This window comes from Scatophagus argus, chromosome 20, assembly GCF_020382885.2.
Source record: "Scatophagus argus isolate fScaArg1 chromosome 20, fScaArg1.pri, whole genome shotgun sequence".
NCBI lineage: Eukaryota > Metazoa > Chordata > Actinopteri > Scatophagidae > Scatophagus > Scatophagus argus.
In genome coordinates this window covers 178,702-204,706 of record NC_058512.1, presented here as the reverse complement: position 1 = coordinate 204,706, position 26,005 = coordinate 178,702, and the positions used below count along the sequence as shown (strand labels likewise).

General features: G+C 43.4%; 3 protein-coding genes across 6 annotated transcripts; 2 read left to right on the top strand and 1 right to left on the bottom strand.

The window, feature by feature from the left end:
• Positions 1-980: 980 nt before the first annotated feature.
• On the bottom strand, positions 981-13,521 carry man2a1 (mannosidase, alpha, class 2A, member 1). Of its 2 annotated transcripts, none has more exons than XM_046374913.1 (24): positions 12,466-13,521; positions 11,808-11,950; positions 11,463-11,678; positions 10,933-11,077; positions 10,760-10,847; positions 10,530-10,613; positions 10,196-10,323; positions 9,937-10,110; positions 9,363-9,549; positions 8,340-8,517; positions 7,443-7,633; positions 6,686-6,883; positions 5,760-5,874; positions 5,447-5,514; positions 5,072-5,240; positions 4,622-4,858; positions 4,142-4,270; positions 3,933-4,047; positions 3,676-3,809; positions 3,410-3,551; positions 2,866-2,999; positions 2,567-2,761; positions 1,971-2,081; positions 981-1,790 (listed from the first exon to the last, which is right to left on the bottom strand). In XM_046374913.1, exons 2-24 carry the CDS (start codon positions 11,946-11,948, stop codon positions 1,620-1,622), a joined length of 3,450 nt encoding a protein of 1,149 aa, XP_046230869.1. In that variant the 5' UTR covers positions 11,949-11,950; positions 12,466-13,521; the 3' UTR covers positions 981-1,619. The 2 variants fall into 2 exon arrangements, with proteins under 2 accessions (XP_046230869.1, XP_046230871.1); XM_046374915.1 differs by having other exon boundaries at positions 11,463-11,663.
• Positions 13,522-13,657: 136 nt separating this feature from the next.
• Positions 13,658-15,923, top strand: atp6v1g1 (ATPase H+ transporting V1 subunit G1). Its single transcript, XM_046374927.1, has 3 exons — positions 13,658-13,879; positions 14,874-14,974; positions 15,199-15,923. The coding sequence occupies exons 1-3, from the start codon at positions 13,798-13,800 to the stop codon at positions 15,370-15,372; spliced, it is 357 nt and encodes a 118-aa protein (XP_046230883.1). The 5' UTR covers positions 13,658-13,797; the 3' UTR covers positions 15,373-15,923.
• Positions 15,924-16,484: 561 nt separating this feature from the next.
• On the top strand, positions 16,485-25,587 carry slc31a1 (solute carrier family 31 member 1). Of its 3 annotated transcripts, XM_046374924.1 has the most exons (6): positions 16,485-16,663; positions 19,259-19,288; positions 21,244-21,395; positions 21,480-21,552; positions 21,642-21,810; positions 23,242-25,587. In XM_046374924.1, exons 3-6 carry the CDS (start codon positions 21,246-21,248, stop codon positions 23,441-23,443), a joined length of 594 nt encoding a protein of 197 aa, XP_046230880.1. In that variant the 5' UTR covers positions 16,485-16,663; positions 19,259-19,288; positions 21,244-21,245; the 3' UTR covers positions 23,444-25,587. The 3 variants fall into 3 exon arrangements, with proteins under 3 accessions (XP_046230880.1, XP_046230881.1, XP_046230879.1); XM_046374925.1 differs by lacking the exon at positions 19,259-19,288; XM_046374923.1 differs by lacking the exons at positions 16,485-16,663; positions 19,259-19,288 and adding an exon at positions 19,696-20,467.
• The last annotated feature ends 418 nt before the right edge of the window (positions 25,588-26,005 follow it).

Sequence of the window (26,005 nt, the reverse complement as noted above, 5' to 3'; positions counted from 1 at the left end):
GAGTCAACACTTCTGTTTCAGGAGCCAGTAAAAACCTCTGACTCGGACTCAGTCTGAGGGTCTTGAGGTGCAGTTAAAGTGCAGTAATGCAGTACTCCTTGTGTTTCACAGTAGTGCTACTTTAACGGGTGTGTCACTGCTGGTGTGAGGACAACACTCAGGGGGGACTCAGGCTTATCTGTATATTATCTGTGTATCTGGTTTCATTCTGGTGCAAAATGCAAGAAAATCACAAAACCAAGAAACCAAGCTGTGCAGCTGTATGATAACACCACAAGGGGGCTCCAAAGCCATATGAATATGTAAAGCACATCTGTTCATATGGGTTCATTTCTGACTGTGACACTACCCACCCAGTCCTCACAGCACTGCGGTGTATACTCTGTTACCTGTCAGGTCATGTTTGGAAACAAATCCTGTAGTTTTACAGCAAACTCTCAACAGATCTGCACCTGAACTCAGACAGACGGAGGACAGTCCGACACTGCTGCTGTCCTCCACACGTCTCAGCTTAAAACGAAAAGCAGACATTTGAAACAAACTCAGTAAATCACAATAATTAATTAGAACACGAATGTACTGATACAAAACCGATTACACACACAAACATGTCTTCACGTTGTCAAGGCAGAAAAACTAAACAGCATTTTTACATTTTACAGCCAGGAGGACATCCAGTGGACGTCCACAGCCCGTCCTCCCACCTGACGTTTGGACGTGTGGCGGATCTCAGAGCCGCTGCGTTGGACCGTCAGTGTGATGTCCTCTTCCAGCAGCGTTTCACTGGTTTAATGTCGTCTGTTCATGTCAGTGTGGACGTCAAACGGCTCAGGATGAATTTGTCACTTCTTGAAGAGCTTCTGCTACGTTACATTAATTGATCTTTATTTTCAATGATTCTTTGCTGGCTGAAATGTTTCTGTCACCATAGCAACTGACTGGACCAAAACAAAACCACAAAGAAAAGGCAGCGAGAATAAAAATTAAAGAATAATTTATTTTTCTGTTAAAACCACAAACATCCCCAAAATAAACCCAAAAAGCAAAACATTTTTGTAGTTTTAACAAATTCATGGAAGTAAAAATTCATTTTTATCATTTTAACTTTTAAATACGTCACAAATTTCAGTTTACAAAAATACAGAGAATTTCTACATTACAAAAATACCCAGAAGATTTCAGCTTCCCAAAGTTTCACAGCAAACACAGAAAATTACAAAACAGTTTGTGCAGTTCAATGCAAACTCACTGAATGAAGACGTCCAACCGATCAATAAAGTCAAATCGATTAGATATTGACCAGACAGTTTGGTCTACATTCTGGTAACACAGGAAGAATCAGCAGTTAGAGGACACACACACACACACACACACACACACTCTCTCTCCCTCTCTCTCCTTTGGTCCCTTTTTGTCTTGTAAACCCAGTAAACTCATCTGTTTGTTTTCCCTAATTCCAAAATGAAAATCGTCAGCATCATGTGTTGACCTTTGACCCTGCCGACAGCTTCATTGACGACTTTTATTTTGTAACAGAAGATTATTTTCTATTTTAATTTTTATTGTGTCAGTTTTCCTCGAATTGACTTTGCAGTGGTCGAATTCGAACATTCGGTTCGTCAGTCGAGCTCCACCCGGAAGGCGCTGATTTCCATTGGCCGCAGGGGGGTGACGTGTGGAGGCTGCTGTTGCCGGGCAGATTCCGGCTCATCGTCTTCTCGCAGCAGAGTGAGACCCGACCGACGGACAGAACGAAACTGAAGAGGAGAGAAAAGATCGTCCAAGTGGACCTGCAGACGAAGAAGAACGAAACCCGTTTGGATGAGACAGGAAGTGAAAACAAAACCAGTAAATCAAACAGTTTGAATCCAACAGAAAAATACAAACAACAAGTGACGTAACTTGAGGATTGTGTAATTAAAACTAATAATTAAAAAGAGAACGTGTGTGTGTGTGTGTGTTATGTCCACCTCCTCGTGCACACTCCACGTGCACTGCAGCGGCAGCTCGGGGGCGGAGCTACAATCAAAGCCCTTCCTGTGGAGGAGGAGAGCCACTTCCTGTGATGGACTTTCTGCTTCCTGTTTACAAGACAACACAGTGTGTGTGTGTGTGTGTGTGTTCAGCCGTTCTGTTGTTGCTGTTGGTTTGTTTTGATTCTCATAACTTTAAAAAGATTCACTCAAAGTTGTTTTAAATGTAACAAAACTTTAACTTTAATGATTTTGCTAAACGTTTTGTTGTGTGCGATTTGTCCCCAGCTGATTTGAGATGAACTTCGTGAATTGATCTGATTAATTGCTTATTAAACTCATCTTTCTGTCTATTAAACAATAAAAATGTTGGCTTGTCGTTCGGTTCAGACAGCAAACAGGAAGTCGTTGGCAGGTTTGATTTCTTTGTGCGATTTGCATGAAGCTACGATTTGATGAACATTTAATCAAATTCCAATCCATCGACTTCGTACTGAAGCTTCACGGGCAGTTTGTTCGCTGTGAGCAGTTTTCCGAACTGTGAGCTCTTCAAAACATTGCTGGCTGTTCCTTCAGGTGATTCCAGGTGTTACCTGCGTGTCCTCCAGTGTCCTCAGGTTCAGCAGGTGAATGTCGCACGGCAGCGATGAGCGCAGCGGCAGGTAGGGGCGGAGCTTCGGGAGCTGAGTGTTTCCAGGGGCGACCATGATGACTGGCGGGTGGCAGAGGGAGAGCGAGGTCAGGTGGGCGAGCAGTGACAGGTGCTCAACTGAGGCTCCTCCCACTTCCTGTCAGAAAAACAGAAAATATGAAGTACGATGACTCCAAATATGAAAAAAGGAAAGAAATACAATCAGCTGAAAATATCTTCTATTAAAACATGTCATATCACCTTAGCCACGCCCCTCCTGTCCTCCAGAAGCAGGTGGTAGAGACTCGCTGTCAGCTTGTTGTCAGTAACGCCCTGACCGAGGCCACGGTTGTCATCTTGCTGCAGCCGCCGGTCCAGCACCACTTCCAGCTCACCTGCACAGGTGAGAGACCACAGGTGAACACAATGACAGACAGGAAGTGACACACGCAGCCTGAAGGCACCAGGTGTGTCGTTTCAGGTACAGTAGTAGTGTACGGTGGCCCTGAGGGCTCAACACGCTGCAGCTGAACTTCCTCCTTGATGTCAACAGCATGCAGGAAACGCGCCGACGTGAGTTCAACTGCTGCAGCCGCCCCCTCAGGACGGCGTCCGTTGACGAACCGTCGTCTCCGAGCCCTCAGAGCCACCATATCAGGTGATGACACCGAAGGTTTTAAACTTATGCAGCTTTGTGACATCAGATCCAGCAGCTTCACTCTGTTCTGCTCTCACAGTAGTCACAAAATGAGCTGACATGAAACCATCTGAACTCTGAAAGAGAGGCGCAGGTGGATGCACTCACCTGGTCTCAGTGAGGCCACGGCCTGACTCTGAGCCGACAGCAGAGACACACGAGACGTAGAGTCCTGCAGGAACGACGCCGAGCTCATCGGGTAAAAGTTCGCCTGCAGGGGGAGCTTCGACAGAGTCCGGCGCTGCTGCATCTGCACCCATAATCAATAATCAAAAAAAGACTAGATATCAATAACCACTAAGCAACAGGTTCATAGTGAGACGCGAGAGATCTTTAACGGCGATTAGAAAAATAAAACAGGTGAGCGAAGCAACCTGGAAACCGTTGAGGTCAGAGTAGAAACGGTTGTCGCTGGCAACATCGCTGACAAGCCGCATGACGAGCTCACGGTTGACCTCTGACCTGATGTCCACCATGTTGGAAATCTCCAGCGATCTCCCAGCATGCCCTGTGGCAGAGACAGGAAGGAGACTCTTACTGTGAAATCCTTCATACTGGATCGATCCTGACAGGCTAAACCCGGGGCGGATCGAGAACCTGTTAATGCAACGCAAAGATGTGGTCTGGTTACCGTCCAGGTGATACAGTCGGACTCTGTGTGTGAAGTGTTGGAAACAGGAAGTGATGTCAGAGTAGACCGGACCTCTGGACACCCGAACCACAGGGGGTTCTGAGGACGAGTAGAGCTGCAGGAGGACGAGACCTTCACAGTGAATCAAAGGACAGAGAGAATATGACCTGGTTCAGACTGGGCTGTCCTGGTTCTGGTTCTGGTCCTACCTGGGCCCCCTCCTCCCCTGGCAGGAACAGGTAGGCGCCACTCTTGTCCCGGTTTGCCGAGGTTCTCGTTCCATACCACAGAAACTGGACCTGGACCTGACGGACCAGACCGGACTGCAGACGCAGCTTCTACATTTCAAAATAAAAGAATAAAAGAATAAAACCTTTCAGTCAGAACATTTGAAGCAACTTTAACTGATAAAAGACAGAATTATTCATTTTGATAATAACAATTAGAATTAATAATAAATATAACTGCAATTAAACATAAATTAATATATTTTATAGGCGAATTTAAAGCCATTGGTTGGTTTGATATGTGAATGTATTTGTGCCTTGTTTTTTTTACTGTGAAACCAAGAAACTCAGGAGGGCTTTTTTGCTGTTAAAATGTTGTTTTTTAACTTTTGTTGTGTTAATCTTGTATTAACTTTATTCAACGAATGAAATATGTCGGACTTTTAATTTGAAAAGTCAGACCTGCAGCAGGCCAGTCTGCGGCGAGCTCCATGTTTGGATGTGTTTGTTGCTAAGCAACAGGGGGGCGCTGGCCTCAGGCCCCTGTGGGCGGGACACCTGGAAGTGTTCGCTCTGGACGTTGGGCAGGTTGCCACGGCTGTAGAAGGTGTAGCTAACCCGGTGGGTGGAGCCAACAGGGGCTTTGGTCACATGATAAACGACGAGTGACAGAGGAGGAAGTTCAGCCACAAAGTCGAGCTGGAGGTGAAAACAAGAGTTTACAAAGCGACAGCACCTGAACACTGACACACCTGCTGTGAGCTCAGCTGTGATTGGAGCTTAATATTAACCCAAAACTAGAAACAGATCCATGTTATTCCAAAAGATTTTAATAATACTACAACTACTGCTAACATTAAGATCACGAAATACACAAAGTGAACACAACACAACAGACGAACCGTCCCTCACCTGGAACGCTTCTGTGGATGCCCGGCTTGGCTCCGCCCACACCGCCGAGATCTGTGCAGCCACTGGTCGACCTGATTCTGCATCGACAACACGAGCATCGGGAGAGTCGACGACGACGCTGACGACGGACGTACGGAGCTGCTCTGTCGGATTGAACATGATTAATGACCTGAAACAAAGACAATCAATAGTCAGCATCTGGTCAATGGGACAAAACAGTCTAGTAAACAATAATAAAAAGTCTGTGTTGTTCTATGGAGCAACTCAAGAGGAGGCTTTTCCTCATGTCAGAACGATACTGAACACATTTCACTAAAACAACACAACACACACTGATGATGAGCTGCTACGCTCTCATAAGCCACGCCTCCTTACCTGGGCTCATCACTCAAGACCAGCGACGTCTTCTGAGGAAGAGCATCCTGCGCTGGGATCACATCGTCCTGAAAAACAGATCACAATAACAACCTTGCCTATACTCAGGTGGTTTGAGGTCCGCAGGGACTCGAGAACAGCATGGTTCAACATGTTAGCATCATGTTAGCATCATGTTACTGTTTCAGACACTCAGGACACCAGCAACTAATTTAATTTTAGTTTTAATTTAAATTTAATTACATGTTCGTAAAAATACTTCAAAAATAAACTGCAGAGCACAACTAAAATGGCTGAGGAGGTAAGAGGTCACCATTTGCAGGAAGGGGTTTGATTGGTCGTAGTGGTACTGGCTCTTGTCCAGCAGGAGCAGCCAGTGGGCGGAGCTCTGCATCACCTGCCGCAGGTTCAGGATCGAGTGAAACAATCTGTAGAATAAAATCATTTTTAATGATGGAAAAGTTCTAAATTTTTACTTAATTTCTTTATCATTCACTTCCTTTCAAATTACTGAATTGATTCAAACTGCAAAGGTCACATCACACTGGTTGAGTTTTCTTACTGACAGAGTACTAAAGCATGAAAAACTTTATCTTTTAATCAAAAGTTTACTTAATATCCAAACGTCAAGCAAACAATGACTGACAAACCACACAGTAAACAGTGTGTTAGTGATGAGCATGTCTGATGGGATTGATGGAAACTCAATGTTAGACACTTATGCTAAATGAGTGGGTATGATGGGATGCTAACGCTAACTGCTCACGCTAAGCGGGGCGGTACCTGTTGCCACTGCCAGTGGCGACGTCGTCCTTTACAGAGAGCATGGAGGGACAAATGAGACAAAAACAAGCCAATGCTAATGATGCTAAAGAGTTTCAGGTGCTGCGATACAAACATTGACTTGTGATCTAAAAACTAAAAAAAAAAAAAAAAAAAAGAAAAAAGTAAAAAACTGAAACTTTAATGAAATCTAACCAAACGTGCTGTCATAACAGAACGCTTACTTTTCAACACATTTTTGATTAAATCATCCAGAAAAGCACACCTTGCTAATTGCTAACGTTTGTTTTCCTTCGCCCCTAATTTAAGCTAACATCAAGTTTCTACTTAATACCAGTTACCAAGTTCCAAAAGCTAACGCACTTTCTCCTTTCACCGCTGAAAGTGACTCATCCTTTAACTCCTGACTGCAACAACATGCTAACAGGTCAAGGAGAGGGAACAGGAAGTAGCCACCTGGTCCCGTAGTCCACCACAACAGGGTCGCGTGCAGTCCCAGTGACAGCATCGTGGTGCTGGAACAGTGCCAGACTCCGCCTCCCCGCCATCAGGCGCTGGAAGTGTTCACGTGCTGGGAAATCTGCAACCAGGCGACCGTCGCCATGGGAACGACGCATTTCAGCCAACGTCAGGCTGAAGATAATTTCTGTTGCTCTGTCAGAGAGAGAAGAAGAAAATTTTAAGATAAATTTTAAAAAAAATTACAAAATTATGGGAAAAAGGTGAAAACAATTTGGGAAAAAAGGGACAACTGAACTGCATTAAAATGTGTAAAAACAAACAAGAACAGAAAAAAGTTGCCAAACATTAATACAAAAAAATATCACAGTATAAAATAAAAAAAAAATGCATGAGTTTTAGTTTTACCAAATAAAAGTAATAATAACAGTCTTTTAATCAATTAGAGTGAAAAGACAAAAAAATGTAAATGAAAAGCTTCTATAATTTATACAAAACGGACAAGATTAAAAAAAAACTGAGTCTGAAAAATGGATAATTACACACACAGAAAAGAGAATTTCTCTCTTTATTTTGTTTTCTCCACGAAAAAATCTGTAGAAAATTTCTAAACTCAAGAAAAGACAGAAGAAAAACTTTTTCCCAGGAAATGTAGATGACGCAGAGTGAAACTTCCAGAAGCAGGTGAACATTTTCTGAGTTTTATTTTGGTGAGAAGGAAGATGCAGCGGCAGGTGGAGCGTGCTGAGCATACCTGAGCGTGGCCTCTAGCGTTCGGTCAAGACGCTTATAAAACGGCCTGGAGGTGAAATATCCGCTCCAGTAGTGGTCGTCGCGGTCGGCGTACGTGAAGAAGTCACCTCGAAGTGTCGGCAGAGTCGCTCCCGCCGCGCTCAGGCGGCGACGCAGAGCTTCAAAGTAATCTGAGAGCGTCCCGAAACGAGCCTGGAGAACACAGAGGAAGAAGAAGAAGAATGTGATGAGAAGCGGCTTGTGATCGGAGGGTCACCGGTTCAATTCCCCCACCGGACGGGCAGGAAAAATTTGGGTGTGGTGGAATGAAAAAAATGCTCCCCCCTTCATTAGCCAGCTGATGTGCCCTTGAGCAAGGCACTTAACCCCCCAATATGCTCCCCGGGCGCTTGATGCTGCCCACTGCTCCTGTGTGTGTTTCACTGCATGTAATTTGCCGGGTGTTGCATGTGTGTGTTCAACTAAGGATGGGTCAAATGCAGAAGACCAATTCAGTGTGTGTGTGTAAAAATATATATAAATATATATGACAGTATATAATATAAATATATATATACTGTCAATAAGTCTGTTTTATGTCCTGAGTTTGGATGGCTGATGTTCATGTTTTCCAGAGGAATGAGTTTAATGACGGAACAATCAGTGAATGTTTGTACGGATTTGACGTGTTGTAGCCGAGCAGCTGGTCGCTTCTCTCTTCAGGTCCTCACCTGAGTCTGCTTTCTTATTAACTGTTTGTTAGCTGGTTTCAGTCTGACTCAGCACGCACACTGCAGGTTTGCCTCCATTTCTCACCTCAGTCTAACTGAGCTGCTAAATCTCAGTTTGCGTTATCTGTGATGTCTGGTTATTTCCTCCCGTCATGCCCCGCCCCCTCCCAGGTGTCCCAGGTGCTCACCTTGATGTGGAGCTCCGGGTGCTGGTTGAAGTAGTCGAAGAGTTTCTGGTAGTTACTGAACTGAACGTCCCACTCGCTGGACTCCGTGAAGCGAAAGTCATCACCAAGCGGAACGAGAAGAACCGGAGAGCGAAAGAGACGAGACTTCTGGCGGTACTGATCCAATAGGACGAGAGCTCTGAGAGGACAGACAGGAACACCAGGAAGACATTCGGCGCATAAAGGCAGAAATGAGCTGACTGCAGACAGCGACGGAAAGGTAAACTGCACAATGTGAAGCACTAAACTGAGACAAGGAACGAAATAAAGCGTAAATACTTTTAGCCTTTTCTGTCAACTGATGTGTGTCAACGTTTATTCTACACTAACTTCTTCATTTATAATTCAGTCAGATGATTTTCAGTCCTGCGTCTGCAGTCTGAGTCGAAGGTCCAAAGAGGGACAGGATGACGTGTCTGCGTGACTACAGACCTGTCGCTCTCACATCTGTGGTCATGAAGAGCTTTGAGAGACTCATCCTGCTCTTCCTCAAACCAATCACCGACCCCCTCCTGGACCCCTTACAGTTCGCCTACAGAGCAAATCGCTCATTGGACGATGCCACCAACCTTAGCCTCCAGCACACACTACAGCACCTGGACCAGCCGAGCTCCTACGTGATGATCTCTGCATGCACCATCCAAGTAAATACCCATTCTTGCCTGTATACATTTCTAGTCATTGTATATATTTCCGGTCAGCTCATTCTGGTCATTCTGTATATATCTCTCAACTATATATATTTTTCAAGGCACAACCTTTTTAACTTTTTCATTTATTGTTATGTGGCGCTGTTACACCCGGTCAAATTCCAGTGCACGTTGTACATTTGGGGAATAAAGAGATTCTCATTCTGAAGTCACAGAACTCCATTCAAAATTCAGCTATTTTAAGGATGAGCTATACAACCACCTTAACTATTTTTGTAAACATGAACCAAAAATAATATTAAATATCGGCATCTTCGGCCCCTCTCATACTCACCGCTCCCGGACATTCTGCTCTGTGATTGGCTGCGGCGGTATCCTCCATGGACAGAAGACCCGCCTCCCTGGCAGGCGGTGGAAATCAAACTGACAGCAGATCGCCGGGTTCGGACCGCACGTGTGCGGTACGTCATAGCTGTAGAACGGCATCATGTGACACATGATGTCACTGCGGGAGGAGGAGTCTGACACACAGGAAGTGAGCAGGGTTAGAAAAACAACATCTTTAACTGTACAATGTATTTTAAATGTCAGAAATATCAGCGTTTCGTGTTTTTTTTCCTCTGTCCTATTTAGATTAAAATCTTTCTTTTCACACAAAAACTTAACTTTACAAATTCAGAGAGAGAATGTTGAATTTTTCAGCATCTTGTAAGTCCATCTTTGAGAATGTTTACTCAAATTATTATTCACTTCTTATCTCACTGTATGAATATATGACAAAGTAAAGTTATCATTAATGGGAATAATTTCAACACATTCATGTTGAAATTTTGTTTTGTTTTTTTTTTTACTTCATTGCATTTTCTCTCTCTCTTCATTCTGTCTCGGGGTCTCTCGCCCACACACACCCCAGCTCTGTCGCCATAGAAACTCGAGTGTCTGTTGCTGGGCAAAGTGCTTCTTGACGGCGTAGTGAACGCGCTGGATGACCATGTCCTGAAGCCCCGCCCCCTTCAGCAGGTAGGTCATAGAGGGGGAGTGGCCGAACGGATCCACGGCCCAACCGCTGCGGGGCTTCACACCTGGACACAAACATCGAGCTTAATGATGCATCAGTGATGTCACACACTGTGACAGGAAGTGAAGCGTCATGGAGGTGACATGAACCCAAGTGTCGCTGCATCCACTGGTGTCCCTCGATGAGCTGATCCAACAGAGCGAAGTAATGAGAGTTGGCTTCATCTGCCATCACCCAGCCGCCCGTCACCAGCTCCAACTGCCCCGCCCCCAGCAGACTGACCAATCGGAGAGCAGCAACAGCAAAAGGAAAAGAACACACGACTTCAAACGAGGTAAAGAGATGAAAATGAGTAAATATGAGATGATTTAACACAGACAACATGTAAACATGAATTGTTGAACTGAAACACTGAATTCAGATAAACTTGAAGCTTATCTTCCGATGTGATGGAGTGAAGAGGAAGAAACAGTTCACGGTTACCGTTTGACCATCTCCTTCTTTTGTTCGTCGATTGCGTTCCACCATTTAGAGAAATAACTTATTTCTGCCCAAATCATCTTCCTCCTGACACAAACAAGATAAAAATATGACACCAACAATCATTTCTGTTACACAAACCAGCACTTTACAGGCCAAGAAATCGACACGGATCAACACGAGCAGTCTGATTAACTTCACACAGACTGAAACAGAAAAGTTCTTCTTGATACCTGCTGTCTTCAGTCAGTTTGATCAGCATGTTGTCCAGGATGTGTTTCGTCTGGTCCTCGTAATAACTGTCGAACGTCTTCAACCAGCCTGACACACACACACACACACACACTCTTTTACTTCACTGGACACACACAGATTGCACGTCTCGTGTAATCGCGTTGTTTCTCACCAGGATCGTTGTGTGAATGAGGAACCAGAAAAAGTTCCAGTGGCTGCTCGTCCCACTCGTTGCCATGGTAACGAATCTCAAAACCTTGTTTCCAGGCGCCGCCATCAGGATTATCAAACAGGAGGATGTTGTAAACATCCAGTAGCTAAAAGACACACAGCAAATACAAGGAAACAGAAAAAAAAAACGTATCAGATACACATCCTGTGTAATGTGTAGAGAATGTAAGTACTGTGAGTACTGCGTGTACATTCAGGTGCCCCCATGTGAGTAATCATTCACCCATGTTTATATACAGAACCAAATTACTTATGTAAAAACAATTTGTTAAAATATTTAAAACTGACATCAATACAAGGCAAAATCTGCTTTAGAAAAATAATACATTTTGTAAAAATACTTCCAACAGAACACAAAGCACTGCAGTACATCACAATCACAATTATGTATATATCTTTTTGAAAAAGCCCTTAAATCATTTCTGGACAGTAAAAACTGCAGAGCTAATGCTGTTAGCATGTTAGGCTCACCTGTACTTCGTCGGTTCCATCCTTGACCTCTGCAGCCAATTGGCAGCCGGGCAGCGTGTCAGCTGGACTGTGGGCGGAGTCTGAGCTGACGTTGGCTCCTCGGTGGTGGAGCAGAGTGTCACGCAGCGTAGCAACCATACGGTTATTGTCGCTAAGGAGACGCTCCAGCCTGTCAATCTTCTGCTGGAGGCGGGACAAATCCTGCAGACAAAGATTCTGATTGGTTTTAGGAAACTTGTTACTAAGATCTACAAATGAACATTTTTGGCCTCTGCTACACATTTTCTACAGACTACAGAAGTTAATCTTGTTGTTTTCACAGGTCAGGACCTCAGTGTGCCTCACCTCGTCCAGCTGTCCACCAGGTGCCTCCCCGTGCTGCTGAAGCTCCGCCCCCTGCATCAGCTCCAACATGCGGTACAGTGACATCACAGCCACACAGAAGACCCCACCTACCAGCACGGTCAGCGCCCGGTTCCTCTTCATCACTGAGAAACAAGTTTAACAAATAAAGCTAGTGGTGAATTGGTGAAATTAACAGAAACAAACATGTAAGGTTTCCTCTGAAAAAGAGACTGAAGATTGGAGAAATACACTGTCCGGGTGCATGATGGGAAATGTAGTCTAAGTCTAAGTCTTTGACTCAGTGGCCAAAATAAATTTGGCTGCGTGTTGGCTGTTTTTCCTATTTAGAAGGAAGCTGAAGGTTGAAATACACCTTCTTCAAGAGAGTCTGGAAGTTTCATTTTAGAGGTAAAACGCTGAATATTAACTGAATGTGATTAATAAAATCACACTGAAAGCCGCAGCGTTTAGCTCCTTTTCCTCAAATCCACAGCTACTGCAGAGTTATGGTAATAACATTCTCATTTTTATTTTAATAAACAAATATCAAATATGTTGCAGAAGTTCTTCCTCTGATTGGACCCACGAACGCTCCAGGAGCTCAAACGTCTGTGAACACAGAATCAAAAGATTTTAGATTTTAAAGTTAAATTCAAACCTTCATTAACTTCCTGAACTTCCGCGCTGGAAAGCAGAAGCAGGTCTCGTGCTCCGCTGTGTCTCGTGCTGCTTTTCACCTGTCCGTTGACGTCGCTGTCTGAATTCACTTACCCGTGAAAAAAACAACAGAAAACAATAATTAAACTTTTGTCAGAGTGAAATAAAGTTCGTTTGTCCTTCCGCAGGGCGAACTCAGGCTGCTGCTGCGCCTGCTCACTGTTTGTTATGCTTCCGGTTTGATTCCGCTGACTCAGCGCTACACACATGACTCTTCCGGTTAGAGGCGCTCAGTTTCCGGTCAACGATGGAAACGACGAAGACATGAGAGCTAAGAACATGTAAAACTCTGATTAAACATTTATCCGTCCAGAAGGAAAAACTGAACGTTGTTCACACTGAAAACGGAAGTCAAAGCAGATCTGATGTGACACCTGACCCGAGTCAGATCACACTCAGGTCGAGTCATGACCAAGTAAACCATTTCGTGTGGCGCCTGATCGAACTAAAGGAAACCACACATTCAGGATATGTTTTAGGAACAAAAACAACTTTAAGTCCCGGGAGTCTCCATGGGAAGGGACGTGTATCTGGGAGGAGATCCCGGGGCTGACCCGGGACACGATGGAGGGACTACGTCTCTCATCTGGCCTCGGGGTCCCCTCAGACTGGGCTTCCCTGCCCAGACAAGCATTAGAAAACGAGACAAGATGGAGGGGACCACTTTATGTATGTGACAGACAGACATGCGTTTCTCGCCTTCCTGGAAGCTACGGCTTTAAATTAACGGAAGACAAACAGAAAAGCTGGAATCGGTGCAAATGGAAAGAGACAGAAGATTTTTAATGGACTTTAGCGAACCCCAGAACAAGTCGGAGGTGTCGTTCTTGATTTTATTTCACATAAACTGTGTTACAAAGGTCACCTTTTGCCACCTAAGAAATATTTCTCACATTGGACCCAACCAAAAAGATGGTTCATGCTTTTGTGTCTGGGTGATGAATAAAGTCTGTCTTCTTCGTCTGAGCCCTTCTGATTGGTTCCTTTACGGTTAAACTTCACTTGGTGTACGTCGTTTCCTTAGCTGGACGTTATGCCGCTAGTTGCGACACTGTGTTGTTCAGCGTGGAGCTCATTTCCTGTGCTTACAAATAAAGGTACATTGAAAAGAAGAAAAAACTATCCGTCCTCGGTCATGTGACCTGCCCGCAGTGTGACGTGACATCAGCTGACTGCCGTCGACAAGGGAAGAAGACGTATCCTCCTTCGACCTTCATTTTGGTGAATTTCTCCGGGTTTTCCTCCGTATCTTCTGGCGGATTTTCGCTCCAACATGGCCAGTCAGTCGCAGGGCATCCAGCAGCTGCTGCAGGCGGAGAAGAGAGCGGCCGAGAAGGTGGCCGAAGCCCGCAAACGTGAGTAGGACAGGCGGCCTGCGAGCCCGCAGCGGCCCGTTAGCCCGTTGGCAGATTAAAGCGGTGAAAATAGTGACGAAGCAGTCGCTCAGTAAAACCTGTTGGAAAATCTAAGAAACTAAACTAAGAAAACCAAGACGCAGGAGACGGTGGTGGGGAGCAGTAGAAACTGGTAAAAGTCAGCAGAAATGAGGAGAAAGCCCGGTGGGTGGCGCAGTCCGGTTGTAAATCAACTGACTGTGAAAACCTGTATTTTCAGAGATTATTTCAGTCAAACCGGAGACGGTCTGAAAGTCATTAACTTCCCCTTTTCCAACCTCCTGACTTGTTTTGGTGAAATGTCCCAGTTTGCACTGCTGGTGTCGGTTTCAGGTCAAGTCGTTAACACTTGTGGTATGATCGTTTATAAATGTACTGCACATCAACAGTTAGATTACACGCATGTCTCAGTCTCATTGAGTTTGTTTTTTTAATAGGATAAATATGTTTTTGATTTGGTTCGTTTCAGCAGACATTTAGAAATCTTATTCACTCCAGTCTCTGTAGTACCATTTACACACATTTTCATTTACTTATTTCTAACCCAAAGTTTTCTGAACAATTCTTGCACCTTGCTTACTTAATCGTTCCTGGTGTTCATTATGCTGCTACTACACCTTGTATGCGTGTTAGTGTGGATTTTTCCATTCTGTTCCCTGTGCTCAGTGTCACTTGAGGCTGATGGTTTGTTTGAGTCAGCCGCTGAGCATCATGGGATACGGCGATAACATCTTGTGATAAAGAGTCATAGAGAATCAATGAGTTGATCAGCAAAGTCATCAGTGACTGTTGACTAATGATGAATGCTGTCACTGTTTCTGTCTCTCAGTTCAATTCAAAAGACTTTGTTAACATAAAAGACATTAGAGCTGTCAACACAATTGTGAAATAAAAACTACAGATTTAAGTTTCTGTCTCTGTCTGCCTGTCCATCCATCTGTCTGTCTGTCTGCAGGTAAGAACAGGCGTCTGAAGCAGGCAAAGGAAGAAGCTCAGGCTGAGATTGAACAGTATCGACTGCAGAGAGAGAAAGAGTTCAAGACCAAAGAGGCTGCTGTATGTCCCAATGCTACTGACACTACAATGCTACTGACACTACAATGCTACTGACACTACTGCCAGTACTTCTGATAATACTGCTCACAACACAACCCAGATTCCAATAACTGGTGATGTTTGATTTAACATAAATTAAACAGAATTTGATGATACTAATACTACGCTGCTGCTGTTGCTTAATAATTACTTGCTACCTTACATTTATTCTTTATCCCCCCCAGGCTCTCGGTTCCCATGGCAACAGTGCAGTGGAGGTGGACCGTGATACAGCCGAACGAATGGGTCGTATCCAGGCTAGTTACCGTGGTAACCGGGAAACGGTGCTGAGCGAGCTGCTGCGACGTGTCTGCGACATTCAGCCAGAGTTTCATGCTAACTACCGTGTGGCTGGCTGAGGGGGCGGAGCTAATACACCAAGGGGCAGGGCAAACGGGAGGCATGAACGTTAGCATCATTAGCTTCAGCCAAACCCTTTAGTTTTGAATTCTCCCAAAAATGTTTATTTCAAGGGTTTGCAGTTCATTACCTCCTGTTTTCCTGCTCCGATTGAGAAGAGAACGTTAATAAATGTGTTACTGTGTTGATGTTTACGAGATATTTATAAACGTATACATTCAAATTACTTTTTTGTTAAATCTTTTCTGATTTTAACAAAATAAAAGTCTTTCTTGGCTGTATCTCTGTGAGGTTTGCAGAGAAAATCAGCCAATCAGCTTTCTGTTCACAGTAAAATAAAACATGAAATTCAGTGAAATCATGAGCTGATTGCTTGCACTCTCTACCAATCATGATGATTGGTTGGAGAAAGTAGAAAGGCTTTTATTTGTGAATGTCTTGTGCATATTTGCATTTTTTTGTCCAACATATGACCATGTGATTTCCTGTTGTCTGTGAAGTGATGATGAAAAACAAAACAAAACAAAAATTAAACTGATTATTGATTGGATGAAAGCATTTGTGATGCAGCTCTGTGACTGGCTGACATTTTACAGAAATATCTCAAGTTCATCTGAAGGCCACCAGAGGGCGCTGAACCTGTATGTCCTCAGATACTGGAGCAGGAAGCTGGCGACATGGTGTGAAGCATCAGTTTTGTTGCTATGGTTACATTTTGTTAATTTGTTGACAATGTATATCTCGTAGTTCTGCCCCCAAGTTTGGTGTGTGTACAATCGAAACCTGAAACAATTACAACCGAAAAAAGAAAAATTGTGATCACAAACAAATGAAAATAACTTTCTTTAAACTTGTTATAAAATACAAACGAATCAGTCTTAACCCACTCTTGTTTCTGATACTTTAGAAGATACTTTACAGTCGTTTAAAGTCTGCGGAAACAGGAGATTGAGTTTTTCCACGCGCTGATCACCTGACTCAACTACAAACCCGCTTACGTGGCTCCAACAAAGTCCCGCCCCCACTGCTTAGTTCGCGTTATGATTGGTTGTGTTCCCTTCACATCTCCCTAACCCCTCCAAAGAAAACAATGATAGGCTGTCTCCCGTGTCTGCGTAAAGACGTAATGACGCAACGACACGGAAGCGGTGGCGGAGTAGAGAGGCAGACGGTGAAGGGAAGAAGTTTCAGAAGCGAACGACTTTCTTCTTCTTTCATTTCCTCTTCTGTTTTATCTTCTTGTGCATTTTTAGAGGAGAAAAAGTAGAAGAATTTCCAGAAGATTTCTAGGTGAGGTCACGATTTTCTTTGGGTGTGTTTGTGTATGTGTGTGTGTAACTGCCAGTGACCTCTGCTGCTACACCGTAGCGCAGTAGCACACTACCGTACGAACTTCCTTCGAAAAGACCTAGAGTTAGCTATTCTTGTACACAGAAAATAATTCTACTCCTGACGCTTGTACTATTGACAGTTTCAGAACAGGACCAGTCTTGTTGTAAATTCGGCTTGTACGTACTGCACCGTCGCCGTCTTCATCCCCATAAATCCTCCCCTTTTGGGAGCTGATTTACGGGAATCTCCGCTGCTGTCTCCGCGTGTTGTACAGGTTCATACAATTTAAAAGAGAATCTGGTTTGAAATTAATTTTCACAAACTCTGAGTGATGGGTGCAACCCTGCGGCGTGCATCACATCAGCAAGGCAGCGTGAACCTGGCAGGTTTTTCGGTGGAGTCTGGCTGACTGCAGCAGCGAAGTCAGTGAGATACAGAAACGATGCCAGAGAGGGAAGGTTTACTGACCTCAGATCAGCGACAGTGACGATACCAACAACGTGTCGGCATGTCAACTGTAAAAACAGTCCTCTCTCTCTCTCTCTCTCTCTCTCTCTCTCTCTCTCTCTCACACACACACACACACACACACACACACAACGTTTCTTTTGCACATAGACATACAGTGAGATCAACTGCAGCTAACAGTTATTTTTATTATCGATTAATCTGCTGAATATTTTCTCAGTCTGGTCTATAAAATCGTGAAAAATGCACGTTATAAAACAGACAAACTGAAACTGGAACCACTGAATCTTTGCGTTGACTTGTGTTGAAATCATTTGTTGGTGATTAATTTTCTGCTGATCAGCTGACTGATTAACCCACTAAGTGACCCAGTGCCAGTCAGCAGCGAGGCTACAGTAGGTTAACTCAGTCCAGTACCAGACTCCAATGGGTCTGTTCTGGTCTGAGTCAGTTGACATCTTACATGTAGCTTTGCTTAGCTGCTGTGTTGAACTGGTGCCTGTCGACTTCCTGGCTTCTGGTTCAGCTTCATCAAAACATTAACGTAACCGACATGTCTGTCCAGTGTCTACGATGAAAATATTGGAGCTGGTTTTCCAAATAATTGCTGTGACTGGTGTATGAGCTTCACTCGGCTCCAGCTGTCTCTGCAGGCTCTATGGCCTCCATCCAGGACCTCAGCAAACTCTGTGCTCTCAGCACAGATGTTGGAGCAGATAAATAGCAGCAGGTTGTGTGTTTTCTGTTTGGTCTACATGCAGGTTCAGTGTGTCTTTCCTATTCAGGTTTTGCTCCTTTCTGACTGTCAAACACTAAAACGTCCTTATGTTGGTCTGCCTGCAGTTTAGTCCCAGTGTGAGCTGCTGGTGTCTGCTGAGGTTTTTCACAGCATCACAATGTTAAACTTCAGTACAAAACCAGAACGTAAAATATACTCGATCCCGTCGCAAAATGGAATAATTTATTGACTAACAGCCTGCCCGCGGCGGCGGGCAGTAACTGCACAGACACTCGTGTTACGTGTTTGTCGTGTTGTTTCTCAAGTGTCAAAGGTTCAGTGTGGAGGACACACGAGGTTTTATTATCTGTCAGTCAGGCCGTCCTGTTCTTTATGAGCACGTGCTGACAGACAGACAGCTTGATGTGCGTCTTTCAGTTCAACAGGTTTATGGTCATCCAGTTCTTGTGTCATGTGAACTCAGGATGTTTGGAAACATTTAAACTGAATCACTGAAGTCAAAACGTGTTTCTTTACTTATGTCCAGCTTTATTTAAGGTTTCCACATGGACCCACATGATAAACACCTAATAGGAGTCAGACGTTCATCAGCAACAAAACAGCACGTACATGTACAAGCGATTCATGTTATTGTTCTCATTCAGAAACATTTTCATCACCTAACAAACAGTGAGTTGTGATTAAACTGGTTGTCATACAGTTTAAATGGTGCTGAGGATCATTTTAACACTGGAAGAAGCTTTGAAGTGCGTCATCAAATTGTATAACATCATCACCCCAAAGTGTCTTCAGACAAAGTCCTCAGTTTGAATAGTGTGTGTGTGTGTGTGTGTGTGTGTGTGATCGAGGAAGCTGTTGTGATTGGTAGATGAAGACTGAAAGTGATGAGCTGACATAAAAGTGATGATAAAAGTTCACAGGGTTAACGGATTGTAAAAATGTTGGCTTGTAGTTGAACTTCCTGTGACTGCTCTGGCTGACTCGGGGTCAGAGGTCAACAGGAAATGAATCAGTTACAGGCAGATCTTCAACAGTAGATCCCACACTCACCTGTGAACGCTGCAGGTCACAGCCACGCGATCACTGCAGTCTGTAATATTCACTGTGGTGAACGAATGAAAAGCTGAGATCTGCTGACCTGCAGGGGCTGTAAACTGAGCGTGAACAGTACGCATGAGGATTCTTCAGTAACCCTCCTCACAGCTGATTGGCCCAATGTGCACACAGTGTGGAAGCTGATTGGCTGTCTGAGAATCAGGCCAGTGTCTGATTGGCTGAAGTTTTTCCTGCTGTCAGTTTTTATTGGCTGTTAAACTGACGCTCTGTTCCTCCTCTCCTTCTTTCAGACAGTCTCCTCAGGCCTCCCTCCTCTCCAGGTAAGAGATTCTACTTCCTGTCTCTGTTTTAAGATTTTTAAATAAACTGTGCTGATAGGCCTGAGATCAGCCATTCAAAACTCAGGCAGCAGGCAACACTGAAAAAGTGGAGGGATGTTAGAGCTGTGTTATTTCAAAAACGTTTTCCAGTAAGTTGTAAAGGGGACGAGAATGAATCCTGACAGGCTGAAATGTTTGGTTTATTGCTGACCCAAAGTCCCATCGCTCACAGTCCGTCAACGTTCATCAAACTGGAGACAAACCGTCGCCGTTCAGCCTTGAGATGCAGCAGATAAAGAGCTGAACATGTTAGCTGCTCCGTGAGGCTAAAATGAGCATGCTAACAATGCTAACATGCTGATGCTGAGCAGGTAAAATGTTTACTATGCTCATCTGAGCTTAGTGTGTTAGCATGCTAGCATGAACAGTAAACACAAAGTGCAGCTGAGGTTGATGTTAGTGTCATCAGTCACACATTAACATGTTGGCCTGATGGTGGCGCTGTATGAAAAGATCTCTAGTGTTCATTCTGACGGGAACGTGAATGTGGTGTTGTGCTGCTAAACATGTTCAAAATGTCCCTGAGCTGCATCTACGACACCCCAACAGGTCTGTCTCGAGGTAAAACTAAAACGCTGCCTCTGCAGCACTTCCTGTGGCTGCAGGCTCTTCACTGTGAAGTTTGTCCTGAAGGCGTTCAGAGAAAAGGTCACTTCGTTATCGCACTTTATTAGATTGTTTCCCAACTGAGACTGGGACCATCCAAAGGTCAGAGCGTGATGACAAAGAGCAGAACTTAACGTCTTAAACTTCGGTCCATGTTGAACTGACTGAGACGTTGAGGACAACAAAAAGTCACGTCTATATTTGTAATTCAAAGTGACACGTCAAACGGAAAACAGGAAGCAAGTGTTGCTGACGGCGACAACTGACCTTCCTGTTAATTTTAATGTTGCTCTGATCTAATTGTCTGATGGCAGACAGCAGCTCGGAGTGCTCTGATTGGCTTACTCTGCCACCTGTTGCCTCAGGGCCTGAGAGCCAATCAGATTACAGCAGTGCATCTGCTCAGTGATGTCAGGCTGTTGCCATGGTTTGCCGCTGTGATGTCATCAGCGTTCAGTGCGTTTGTGCCTCTGGTCGGCTCGGCATCACTTTGAATGAAGAGGCGTCTCAGAGGTAAGAGAGAGTGTGTTCTTCATGCCTCTCGCCCAGTTTCCATCTATAATAACAAGACTTCACCTGCTTTACCTGAGTCCAGGTGAGGACTGTTCCTATGTGAAGTTAACTGCTGCTCACTGACCTTAATGCCTCACACTGACAGTGATAATTGCAGAAAGTTTGTCTGTCAGCTGGCTCCTTCTCTCATGTTTAGAGTTTTTTCTTTCTGCATCATTTAATTTGTCAAAATGGAGGAAGTGAAAAATGTTGTTGCTAATCAGATAGATGCTAACATGCTAATGCCAACATGTAGGGCTGTTTATGAACCACCATGATAAGTGAAGACCATCAGCCTGTAAAGCTCATCAAATGTGCTGCTTTGTTTTAGCCAGCGTTGGTTTACAGTTCTGCACGTTTAAAACAGTGTGTGATGAAGAGATACTCAGCCATGGACAGCCAGGTCGGTAAGCCCCAGAAATCGTGCTCTGAGGAGAACTGATGCCTTTGAGTTCAAAATGAATTGTTTAGCCACACGTATAACATGACAACTCAACCCGAACAGGGTGACCGAGGGATGCGGCTCATGAAAACAGAAGAGACTGAGGCTCGGGGGCTTTTAACGGAAACTGTGAAATGAAAAGAAACAAAGGCTCACTGGATCTGTGGATAACACAGAGCATCATGGGAATTGTAGTTTCATAACACATAGCAAGATTTTGCTCCAGAGAGGAGTGAGGCAGGATAATCGTGGCAGTGATTAAACTGGAGTGTGAACTTTTCTGGTTCCACTGCAGCCATGGACCACATGAACCACAGCACCATGGGGATGGACCACACACACCATCATCATCACACCATGGCCCCACCCACCACCACTGGACACAACCATGGAGGAGGAGGAGGGACCGATGGAAACCATGAAGGACATGAAGGACATGGAGGGATGGTGAGAGGCGGACCTTATCACTGCTTAATGATAGCGTGAGCTACACGTTGAGCAGGCTAACAGGCTAATGTCGTTGTTGCCTAGGCGATGACTTTCTACTTTGGCTACAACAATGTGGAGCTGCTGTTCACTGGCCTGCTCATCAACTCACCTGGAGGTCAGTGTGTAGTTTATATGGAGTTTTATATACATTGTGTTTTTGTGTCTCATTAACCCCTCCCCTCTCTTCTCCTCTCGTCCTCTTAGAGATGGTTGGGGCATGTATCGGTGTTTTCCTACTGGCTGTCCTGTACGAGGGGTTGAAGATAGGTCGTGAGGCACTGCTGCGTCGCAGTCAGGTCAACGTCCGCTACAACTCCATGCCGCTCCCAGGGGCCGATGGGACGGTGCTGATGGAGACGCACAAGACTGTCGGGTGGGTGGCTAACAGTAACGCTAACAAGACACACACAAGTGCAGTCAGTAGATACATAGCTAGATTATGTTATGTAGTTCAACATGAAATATTTGATTTTATTACACACAGAAGATTTATATTCACACGTAACGTTACTGACAAGACTTTGACAACATTGAAGAATATAAAAAAACTAAAACTTTCAAATGATCAGATAGTGGAAGTTTTAGAAGAAGTGGATATCGCACTCAACATCTCAACACTCAGTAAGAGTAAGTAATATTTGAGCCGTCTTCTCACACACATGAATGGGTTAAAATAATTTACTCATTCACACTTAGACTTTGATCCATTCGGTCCAACAACATTTGATTATAGAAGGAGCTCAGAGAGTTTGTAACATTTTTAATACTAATTTAGCTTTGCAGCATTTGCTTTTGTGACGTGTGTGTGGAGGGAAAATGTTTTTTTTTACGTGTGTCACACGATGAGCACAGAAACCATAAAGCCGCCTGTGACCACTAGACCACATCACATCTGTTAGTGCTGATGTCACTGACGTAATCCTCAGGAAATCAGTCATGTGACCATCAGTCATGTGATGTGAATATCATGTGATTGACAGTCAGTGTGTGGAGGGGGCGGAACTTCCGGTTGGACTTAAGAACCGCCTCTCAGCACTGTCGCCCAGGTAACTGTAGAGTTCAGATTCTGATCCTGGTGTTAGTCCTGGTTCCGGTTCTGGTTCTTAACCTGCTTTGTTTGAAGTGCTCTGATCAGACCTGAGCATGAATAAAGTCTGAGCAGAGTCTGATTGGAGCATCTCAGCACTGCACAGGAAGTCTTTCTGGATCCATCATCAGGATCATAACTTCAGTTTGGTAAACTGGTCTGATCATGATAAAACAGATGTGTGTAGAGTGTTAGCCTCAGCAGATACTGAGGCTAACACTGACATTAACAGACATTAACATTAACAAATGCGACTGAAAACACTCCACTGGAAAAACATTTATTTAATGTTTAATATAATATTTAATATGTAGAGATGTGATGTGAGAGTTATTGCTAACACTGCTAACATTAAAAATGATATGCTAAACCTAACAGTTTAAAATGATGGAATATAAAGTCTCATAGTTAACACTGGAGTTAATGAAGCAAACAGCTTCTATGTGTAAACATGTTGCTCTGCTAATACCAACACACATCTGAAGACTAATGCTAACAATGCTACTAATTTTTTAGCTTAGCATAATACTGTACTGTATTGCTAACTTTATTGGTGTGCTAATGCTAACACTATTAACAGTTAAACAGCAACATAGCTCCGAAGGTGATGAATGGATATGCTAATGCTAAAAGTAATGGCAAAATCATGTAAGGAACAACATTATATAAAATGCTGACTTTAACGGAAACGCTAATGCACTCCTTTTGTCCTCTCAGACAGCGGATGCTAAGCCCCGCCCACTTCCTGCAGACCCTGTTGCACATAGTTCAGGTGGTCGTCAGCTACTTCCTGATGCTCGTCTTCATGACCTATAATGCTTACCTCTGCATTGCCGTGGCAGCTGGAGCCGGCATGGGCTATTTCCTGTTCAGCTGGAGGAAGGCGGTGGTTGTCGACATCACTGAGCACTGCCATTAGCTAGCATGCTAATTAATATCACATCTGGTGGTCTTATTGATCACAATCGATAAAAACTAACACTTAAACTCTGTGTTAGCATGCTAGCCAATCTGGAACTACAAACTCGCAAAACATTAGCGGAAAATTATGTTAGCACATTAAACCAGACACTAAATTACAAATGTTATTCAGTAACCAGCACCTTTACTTAGATTAAAATGCACACTAACATCTGAAGTTAGTGACTAATAAATCTGTTTTGCAGAAAATGACAAAAAACTTTTATTGTCATGTTTTTGCCACCAGGTTTGGTTGTTCTATGGTTTCTTGTGAATTCCTGCTGATGGGCGAGCCGACCAATCACAGCTGGGTTTGCCTCAGAAGTTTTTGGTTAGCCAGATCACATCATACTGTTGTTTATTTCCTTTATAGTGCCATGACAAATGAAAGGTTAGTGCTAGCTGCTACTAGCCAAAATGTTAGCATACGTAGCTCACACATTATTTCTGTTAGTTAGCATTGTTAGCCTCTCATTGGAAGAGTCACCAGTCACAAAACTGTATTTAAACATGTATTTACAATATAATATGTTAGGGGAATAGATGCTTTATGATAGTTTTCATTCAATTTTTTTTTATTTAAATAAAATTGTTTTAAATATTTTTTTTTCCTGTCTACATACAGAAACAAATTTTTCAAACTTTTACAGTTTCATTTTTAAATAAAAATTATTTACATGAATCCAACCAATAATCAACATTTTGAACTTAACAGCAAACTTCTGTTTTGAGAAAACTTTCCTGAACTAATTTAATCAAAGTATACAGTATGGAATTCAGATGCAAATTAGCTTTCATATTCTTACATGATTACATGGTTGTCTTAAAACTGAAAAATATTAATTAAACAATGAGGAAAACAAAATTCCTGAATGAAATATAAACTGGAACATATTCTTTTCTTCTCCAAGCCACTCAGTCAGATCGCAGATGATTTACAAAACGTTGGATTAATTTGGATCAATTAATTTTTAGTTGAAAACGTATTATTTCAACACACAGCTCTCGTAACAAATAAACCAACTTATATTTTGAGATAAACTTCATGAATACAATTTGCAAAATGTACTTTTGTTTAAACACTTTTTTTAACAAGTCTGTTCTGGGCCACCGTCGGCCTTAAACGTGACACCCGCTGCCTTAACATGGCTGACAAACGACCTGATGTGCTACTGACTGGAGGCCAGTGTTTGATTTTTAGGTGCTGCTGTTCAACATCAACATGTCTGTTAATGTGGAGGCTCTGCTGGTTTCACTTTAGTACAACTTGAAAACTGTTGTCTCTTACCTTTTTGTAATTTTTTTAATTCTAAGAAATGTGTTGCAAATGGAGGCCAGTGTCTGTCAGGGAAAAGATGGTTTGTTGGGAAAGACCAAAAATAATAGAAGTCAAACTTTTGACTGGTTCCTAACTTGATTTTTTTTTTTCTCTGTCAGAAACAGACTTCCATAGATGTCAATGTGATGTATTGTGTCTTTGTTTTTAACTGATTCACACTGAGATGTGGGCAGAGTTTATCTACTGCACTAATCAGGTTGCAGGGACAGATTGCAGTTACTTGATCTTTATTTTGAACAAAATTCTGTCTCAATTGTTGAATTTTTGGACAAATTACATTAAAACAAATCAGAGTTACAGAAAGTGGCCAAAAGTATGGGGGCAGCCATGTTCACTGGTGTGTGTGGATTCTCAGTCATGCATGTCATCATGTGGAGGGGAGCTTCAGTGCCAATGGACTTTGCTTTAAACTGGAGTTCAGTTCCCCCACTAAAGCTCTGCTACACTGGTGTATATTGATCACATGTCCACATACTTTTGCCCATGTAGTATACAGTGGTCTGATGTCTGCATATCTTTAATACAGTGTAGTGTTCTTAGATGTCCACAGACTTTTGTCCATGTCATGTCAGATTTCAGGTTAAATCTCCTCTCAGTGTGAATCTGAGCGTCCCTGTTGATGTTGTTGACATGAAGTTGAGGCTTAAATGTGATGAAAACTGTCTGTGAAGGAAACTGTTTATCCAGAATATTAAAGTGTCTGAAAAATTTGTCACAGATGCTGGAATCATTGAAGAAAACACAAAATAAAGTTTATGAGGAAATGTGTCATCATCTCATCTGTACAGACAAAATGAAGCCCAGATTAAATAATTCAGTAATTATTATAAAGATTAGAATAATACAATTGGTTGAATAGCTTAACAACAGAGATTACTGACGGGAAGATCGTCTCCCTCTGTTGTATCTGCTGAGAGTTTAAATGAAACTGAGAATGTGTTCTGACGGGGCGGAACCAATCAGAACTGCTGTTGCACAATAACCCAGGTTTTCACCTGTTCACACAGGTGGAAATGGTGCCTGTCAGTTATTGTATTGTGCTTAGCCAAAGGGGATTATTGCACATGACTTATTGAGGACCTGCGGTGACCCTCCTTCACACACTCGAAGTGAAGCAGCCTGCCACTGAAGGAGCTGCCCAGTGCTGTCAGTCTCATGCAGGGGGTGGGAGTCGTTGTCCAG

What these genes read in the sequence shown, in the direction of transcription:
- slc31a1 (XM_046374923.1), top strand. An exon ending in ATGAAGGACATGGAGGGATG is followed by an intron (nt 21,396 to 21,479) that starts GTGAGAGGCGGA and finishes GTTGTTGCCTAG; the next exon opens with GCGATGACTTTCTACTTTGG. An exon ending in GCTCATCAACTCACCTGGAG is followed by an intron (nt 21,553 to 21,641) that starts GTCAGTGTGTAG and finishes TCGTCCTCTTAG; the next exon opens with AGATGGTTGGGGCATGTATC.
- man2a1 (XM_046374913.1), bottom strand. Translation starts at nt 11,948, where the DNA reads ATGAAGAGGAACCGGGCGCTGACCGTGCTGGTAGGTGGGGTCTTCTGT. An exon ending in GTGGATGCAGCGACACTTGG is followed by an intron (nt 10,111 to 10,195) that starts GTTCATGTCACC and finishes GTTTGTGTCCAG; the next exon opens with GTGTGAAGCCCCGCAGCGGT. An exon ending in CGTGGCCTCACTGAGACCAG is followed by an intron (nt 3,000 to 3,409) that starts GTGAGTGCATCC and finishes TCACCTGTGCAG; the next exon opens with GTGAGCTGGAAGTGGTGCTG.
- atp6v1g1 (XM_046374927.1), top strand. Translation starts at nt 13,798, where the DNA reads ATGGCCAGTCAGTCGCAGGGCATCCAGCAGCTGCTGCAGGCGGAGAAG. An exon ending in GGTGGCCGAAGCCCGCAAAC is followed by an intron (nt 13,880 to 14,873) that starts GTGAGTAGGACA and finishes GTCTGTCTGCAG; the next exon opens with GTAAGAACAGGCGTCTGAAG. An exon ending in TCAAGACCAAAGAGGCTGCT is followed by an intron (nt 14,975 to 15,198) that starts GTATGTCCCAAT and finishes TATCCCCCCCAG; the next exon opens with GCTCTCGGTTCCCATGGCAA.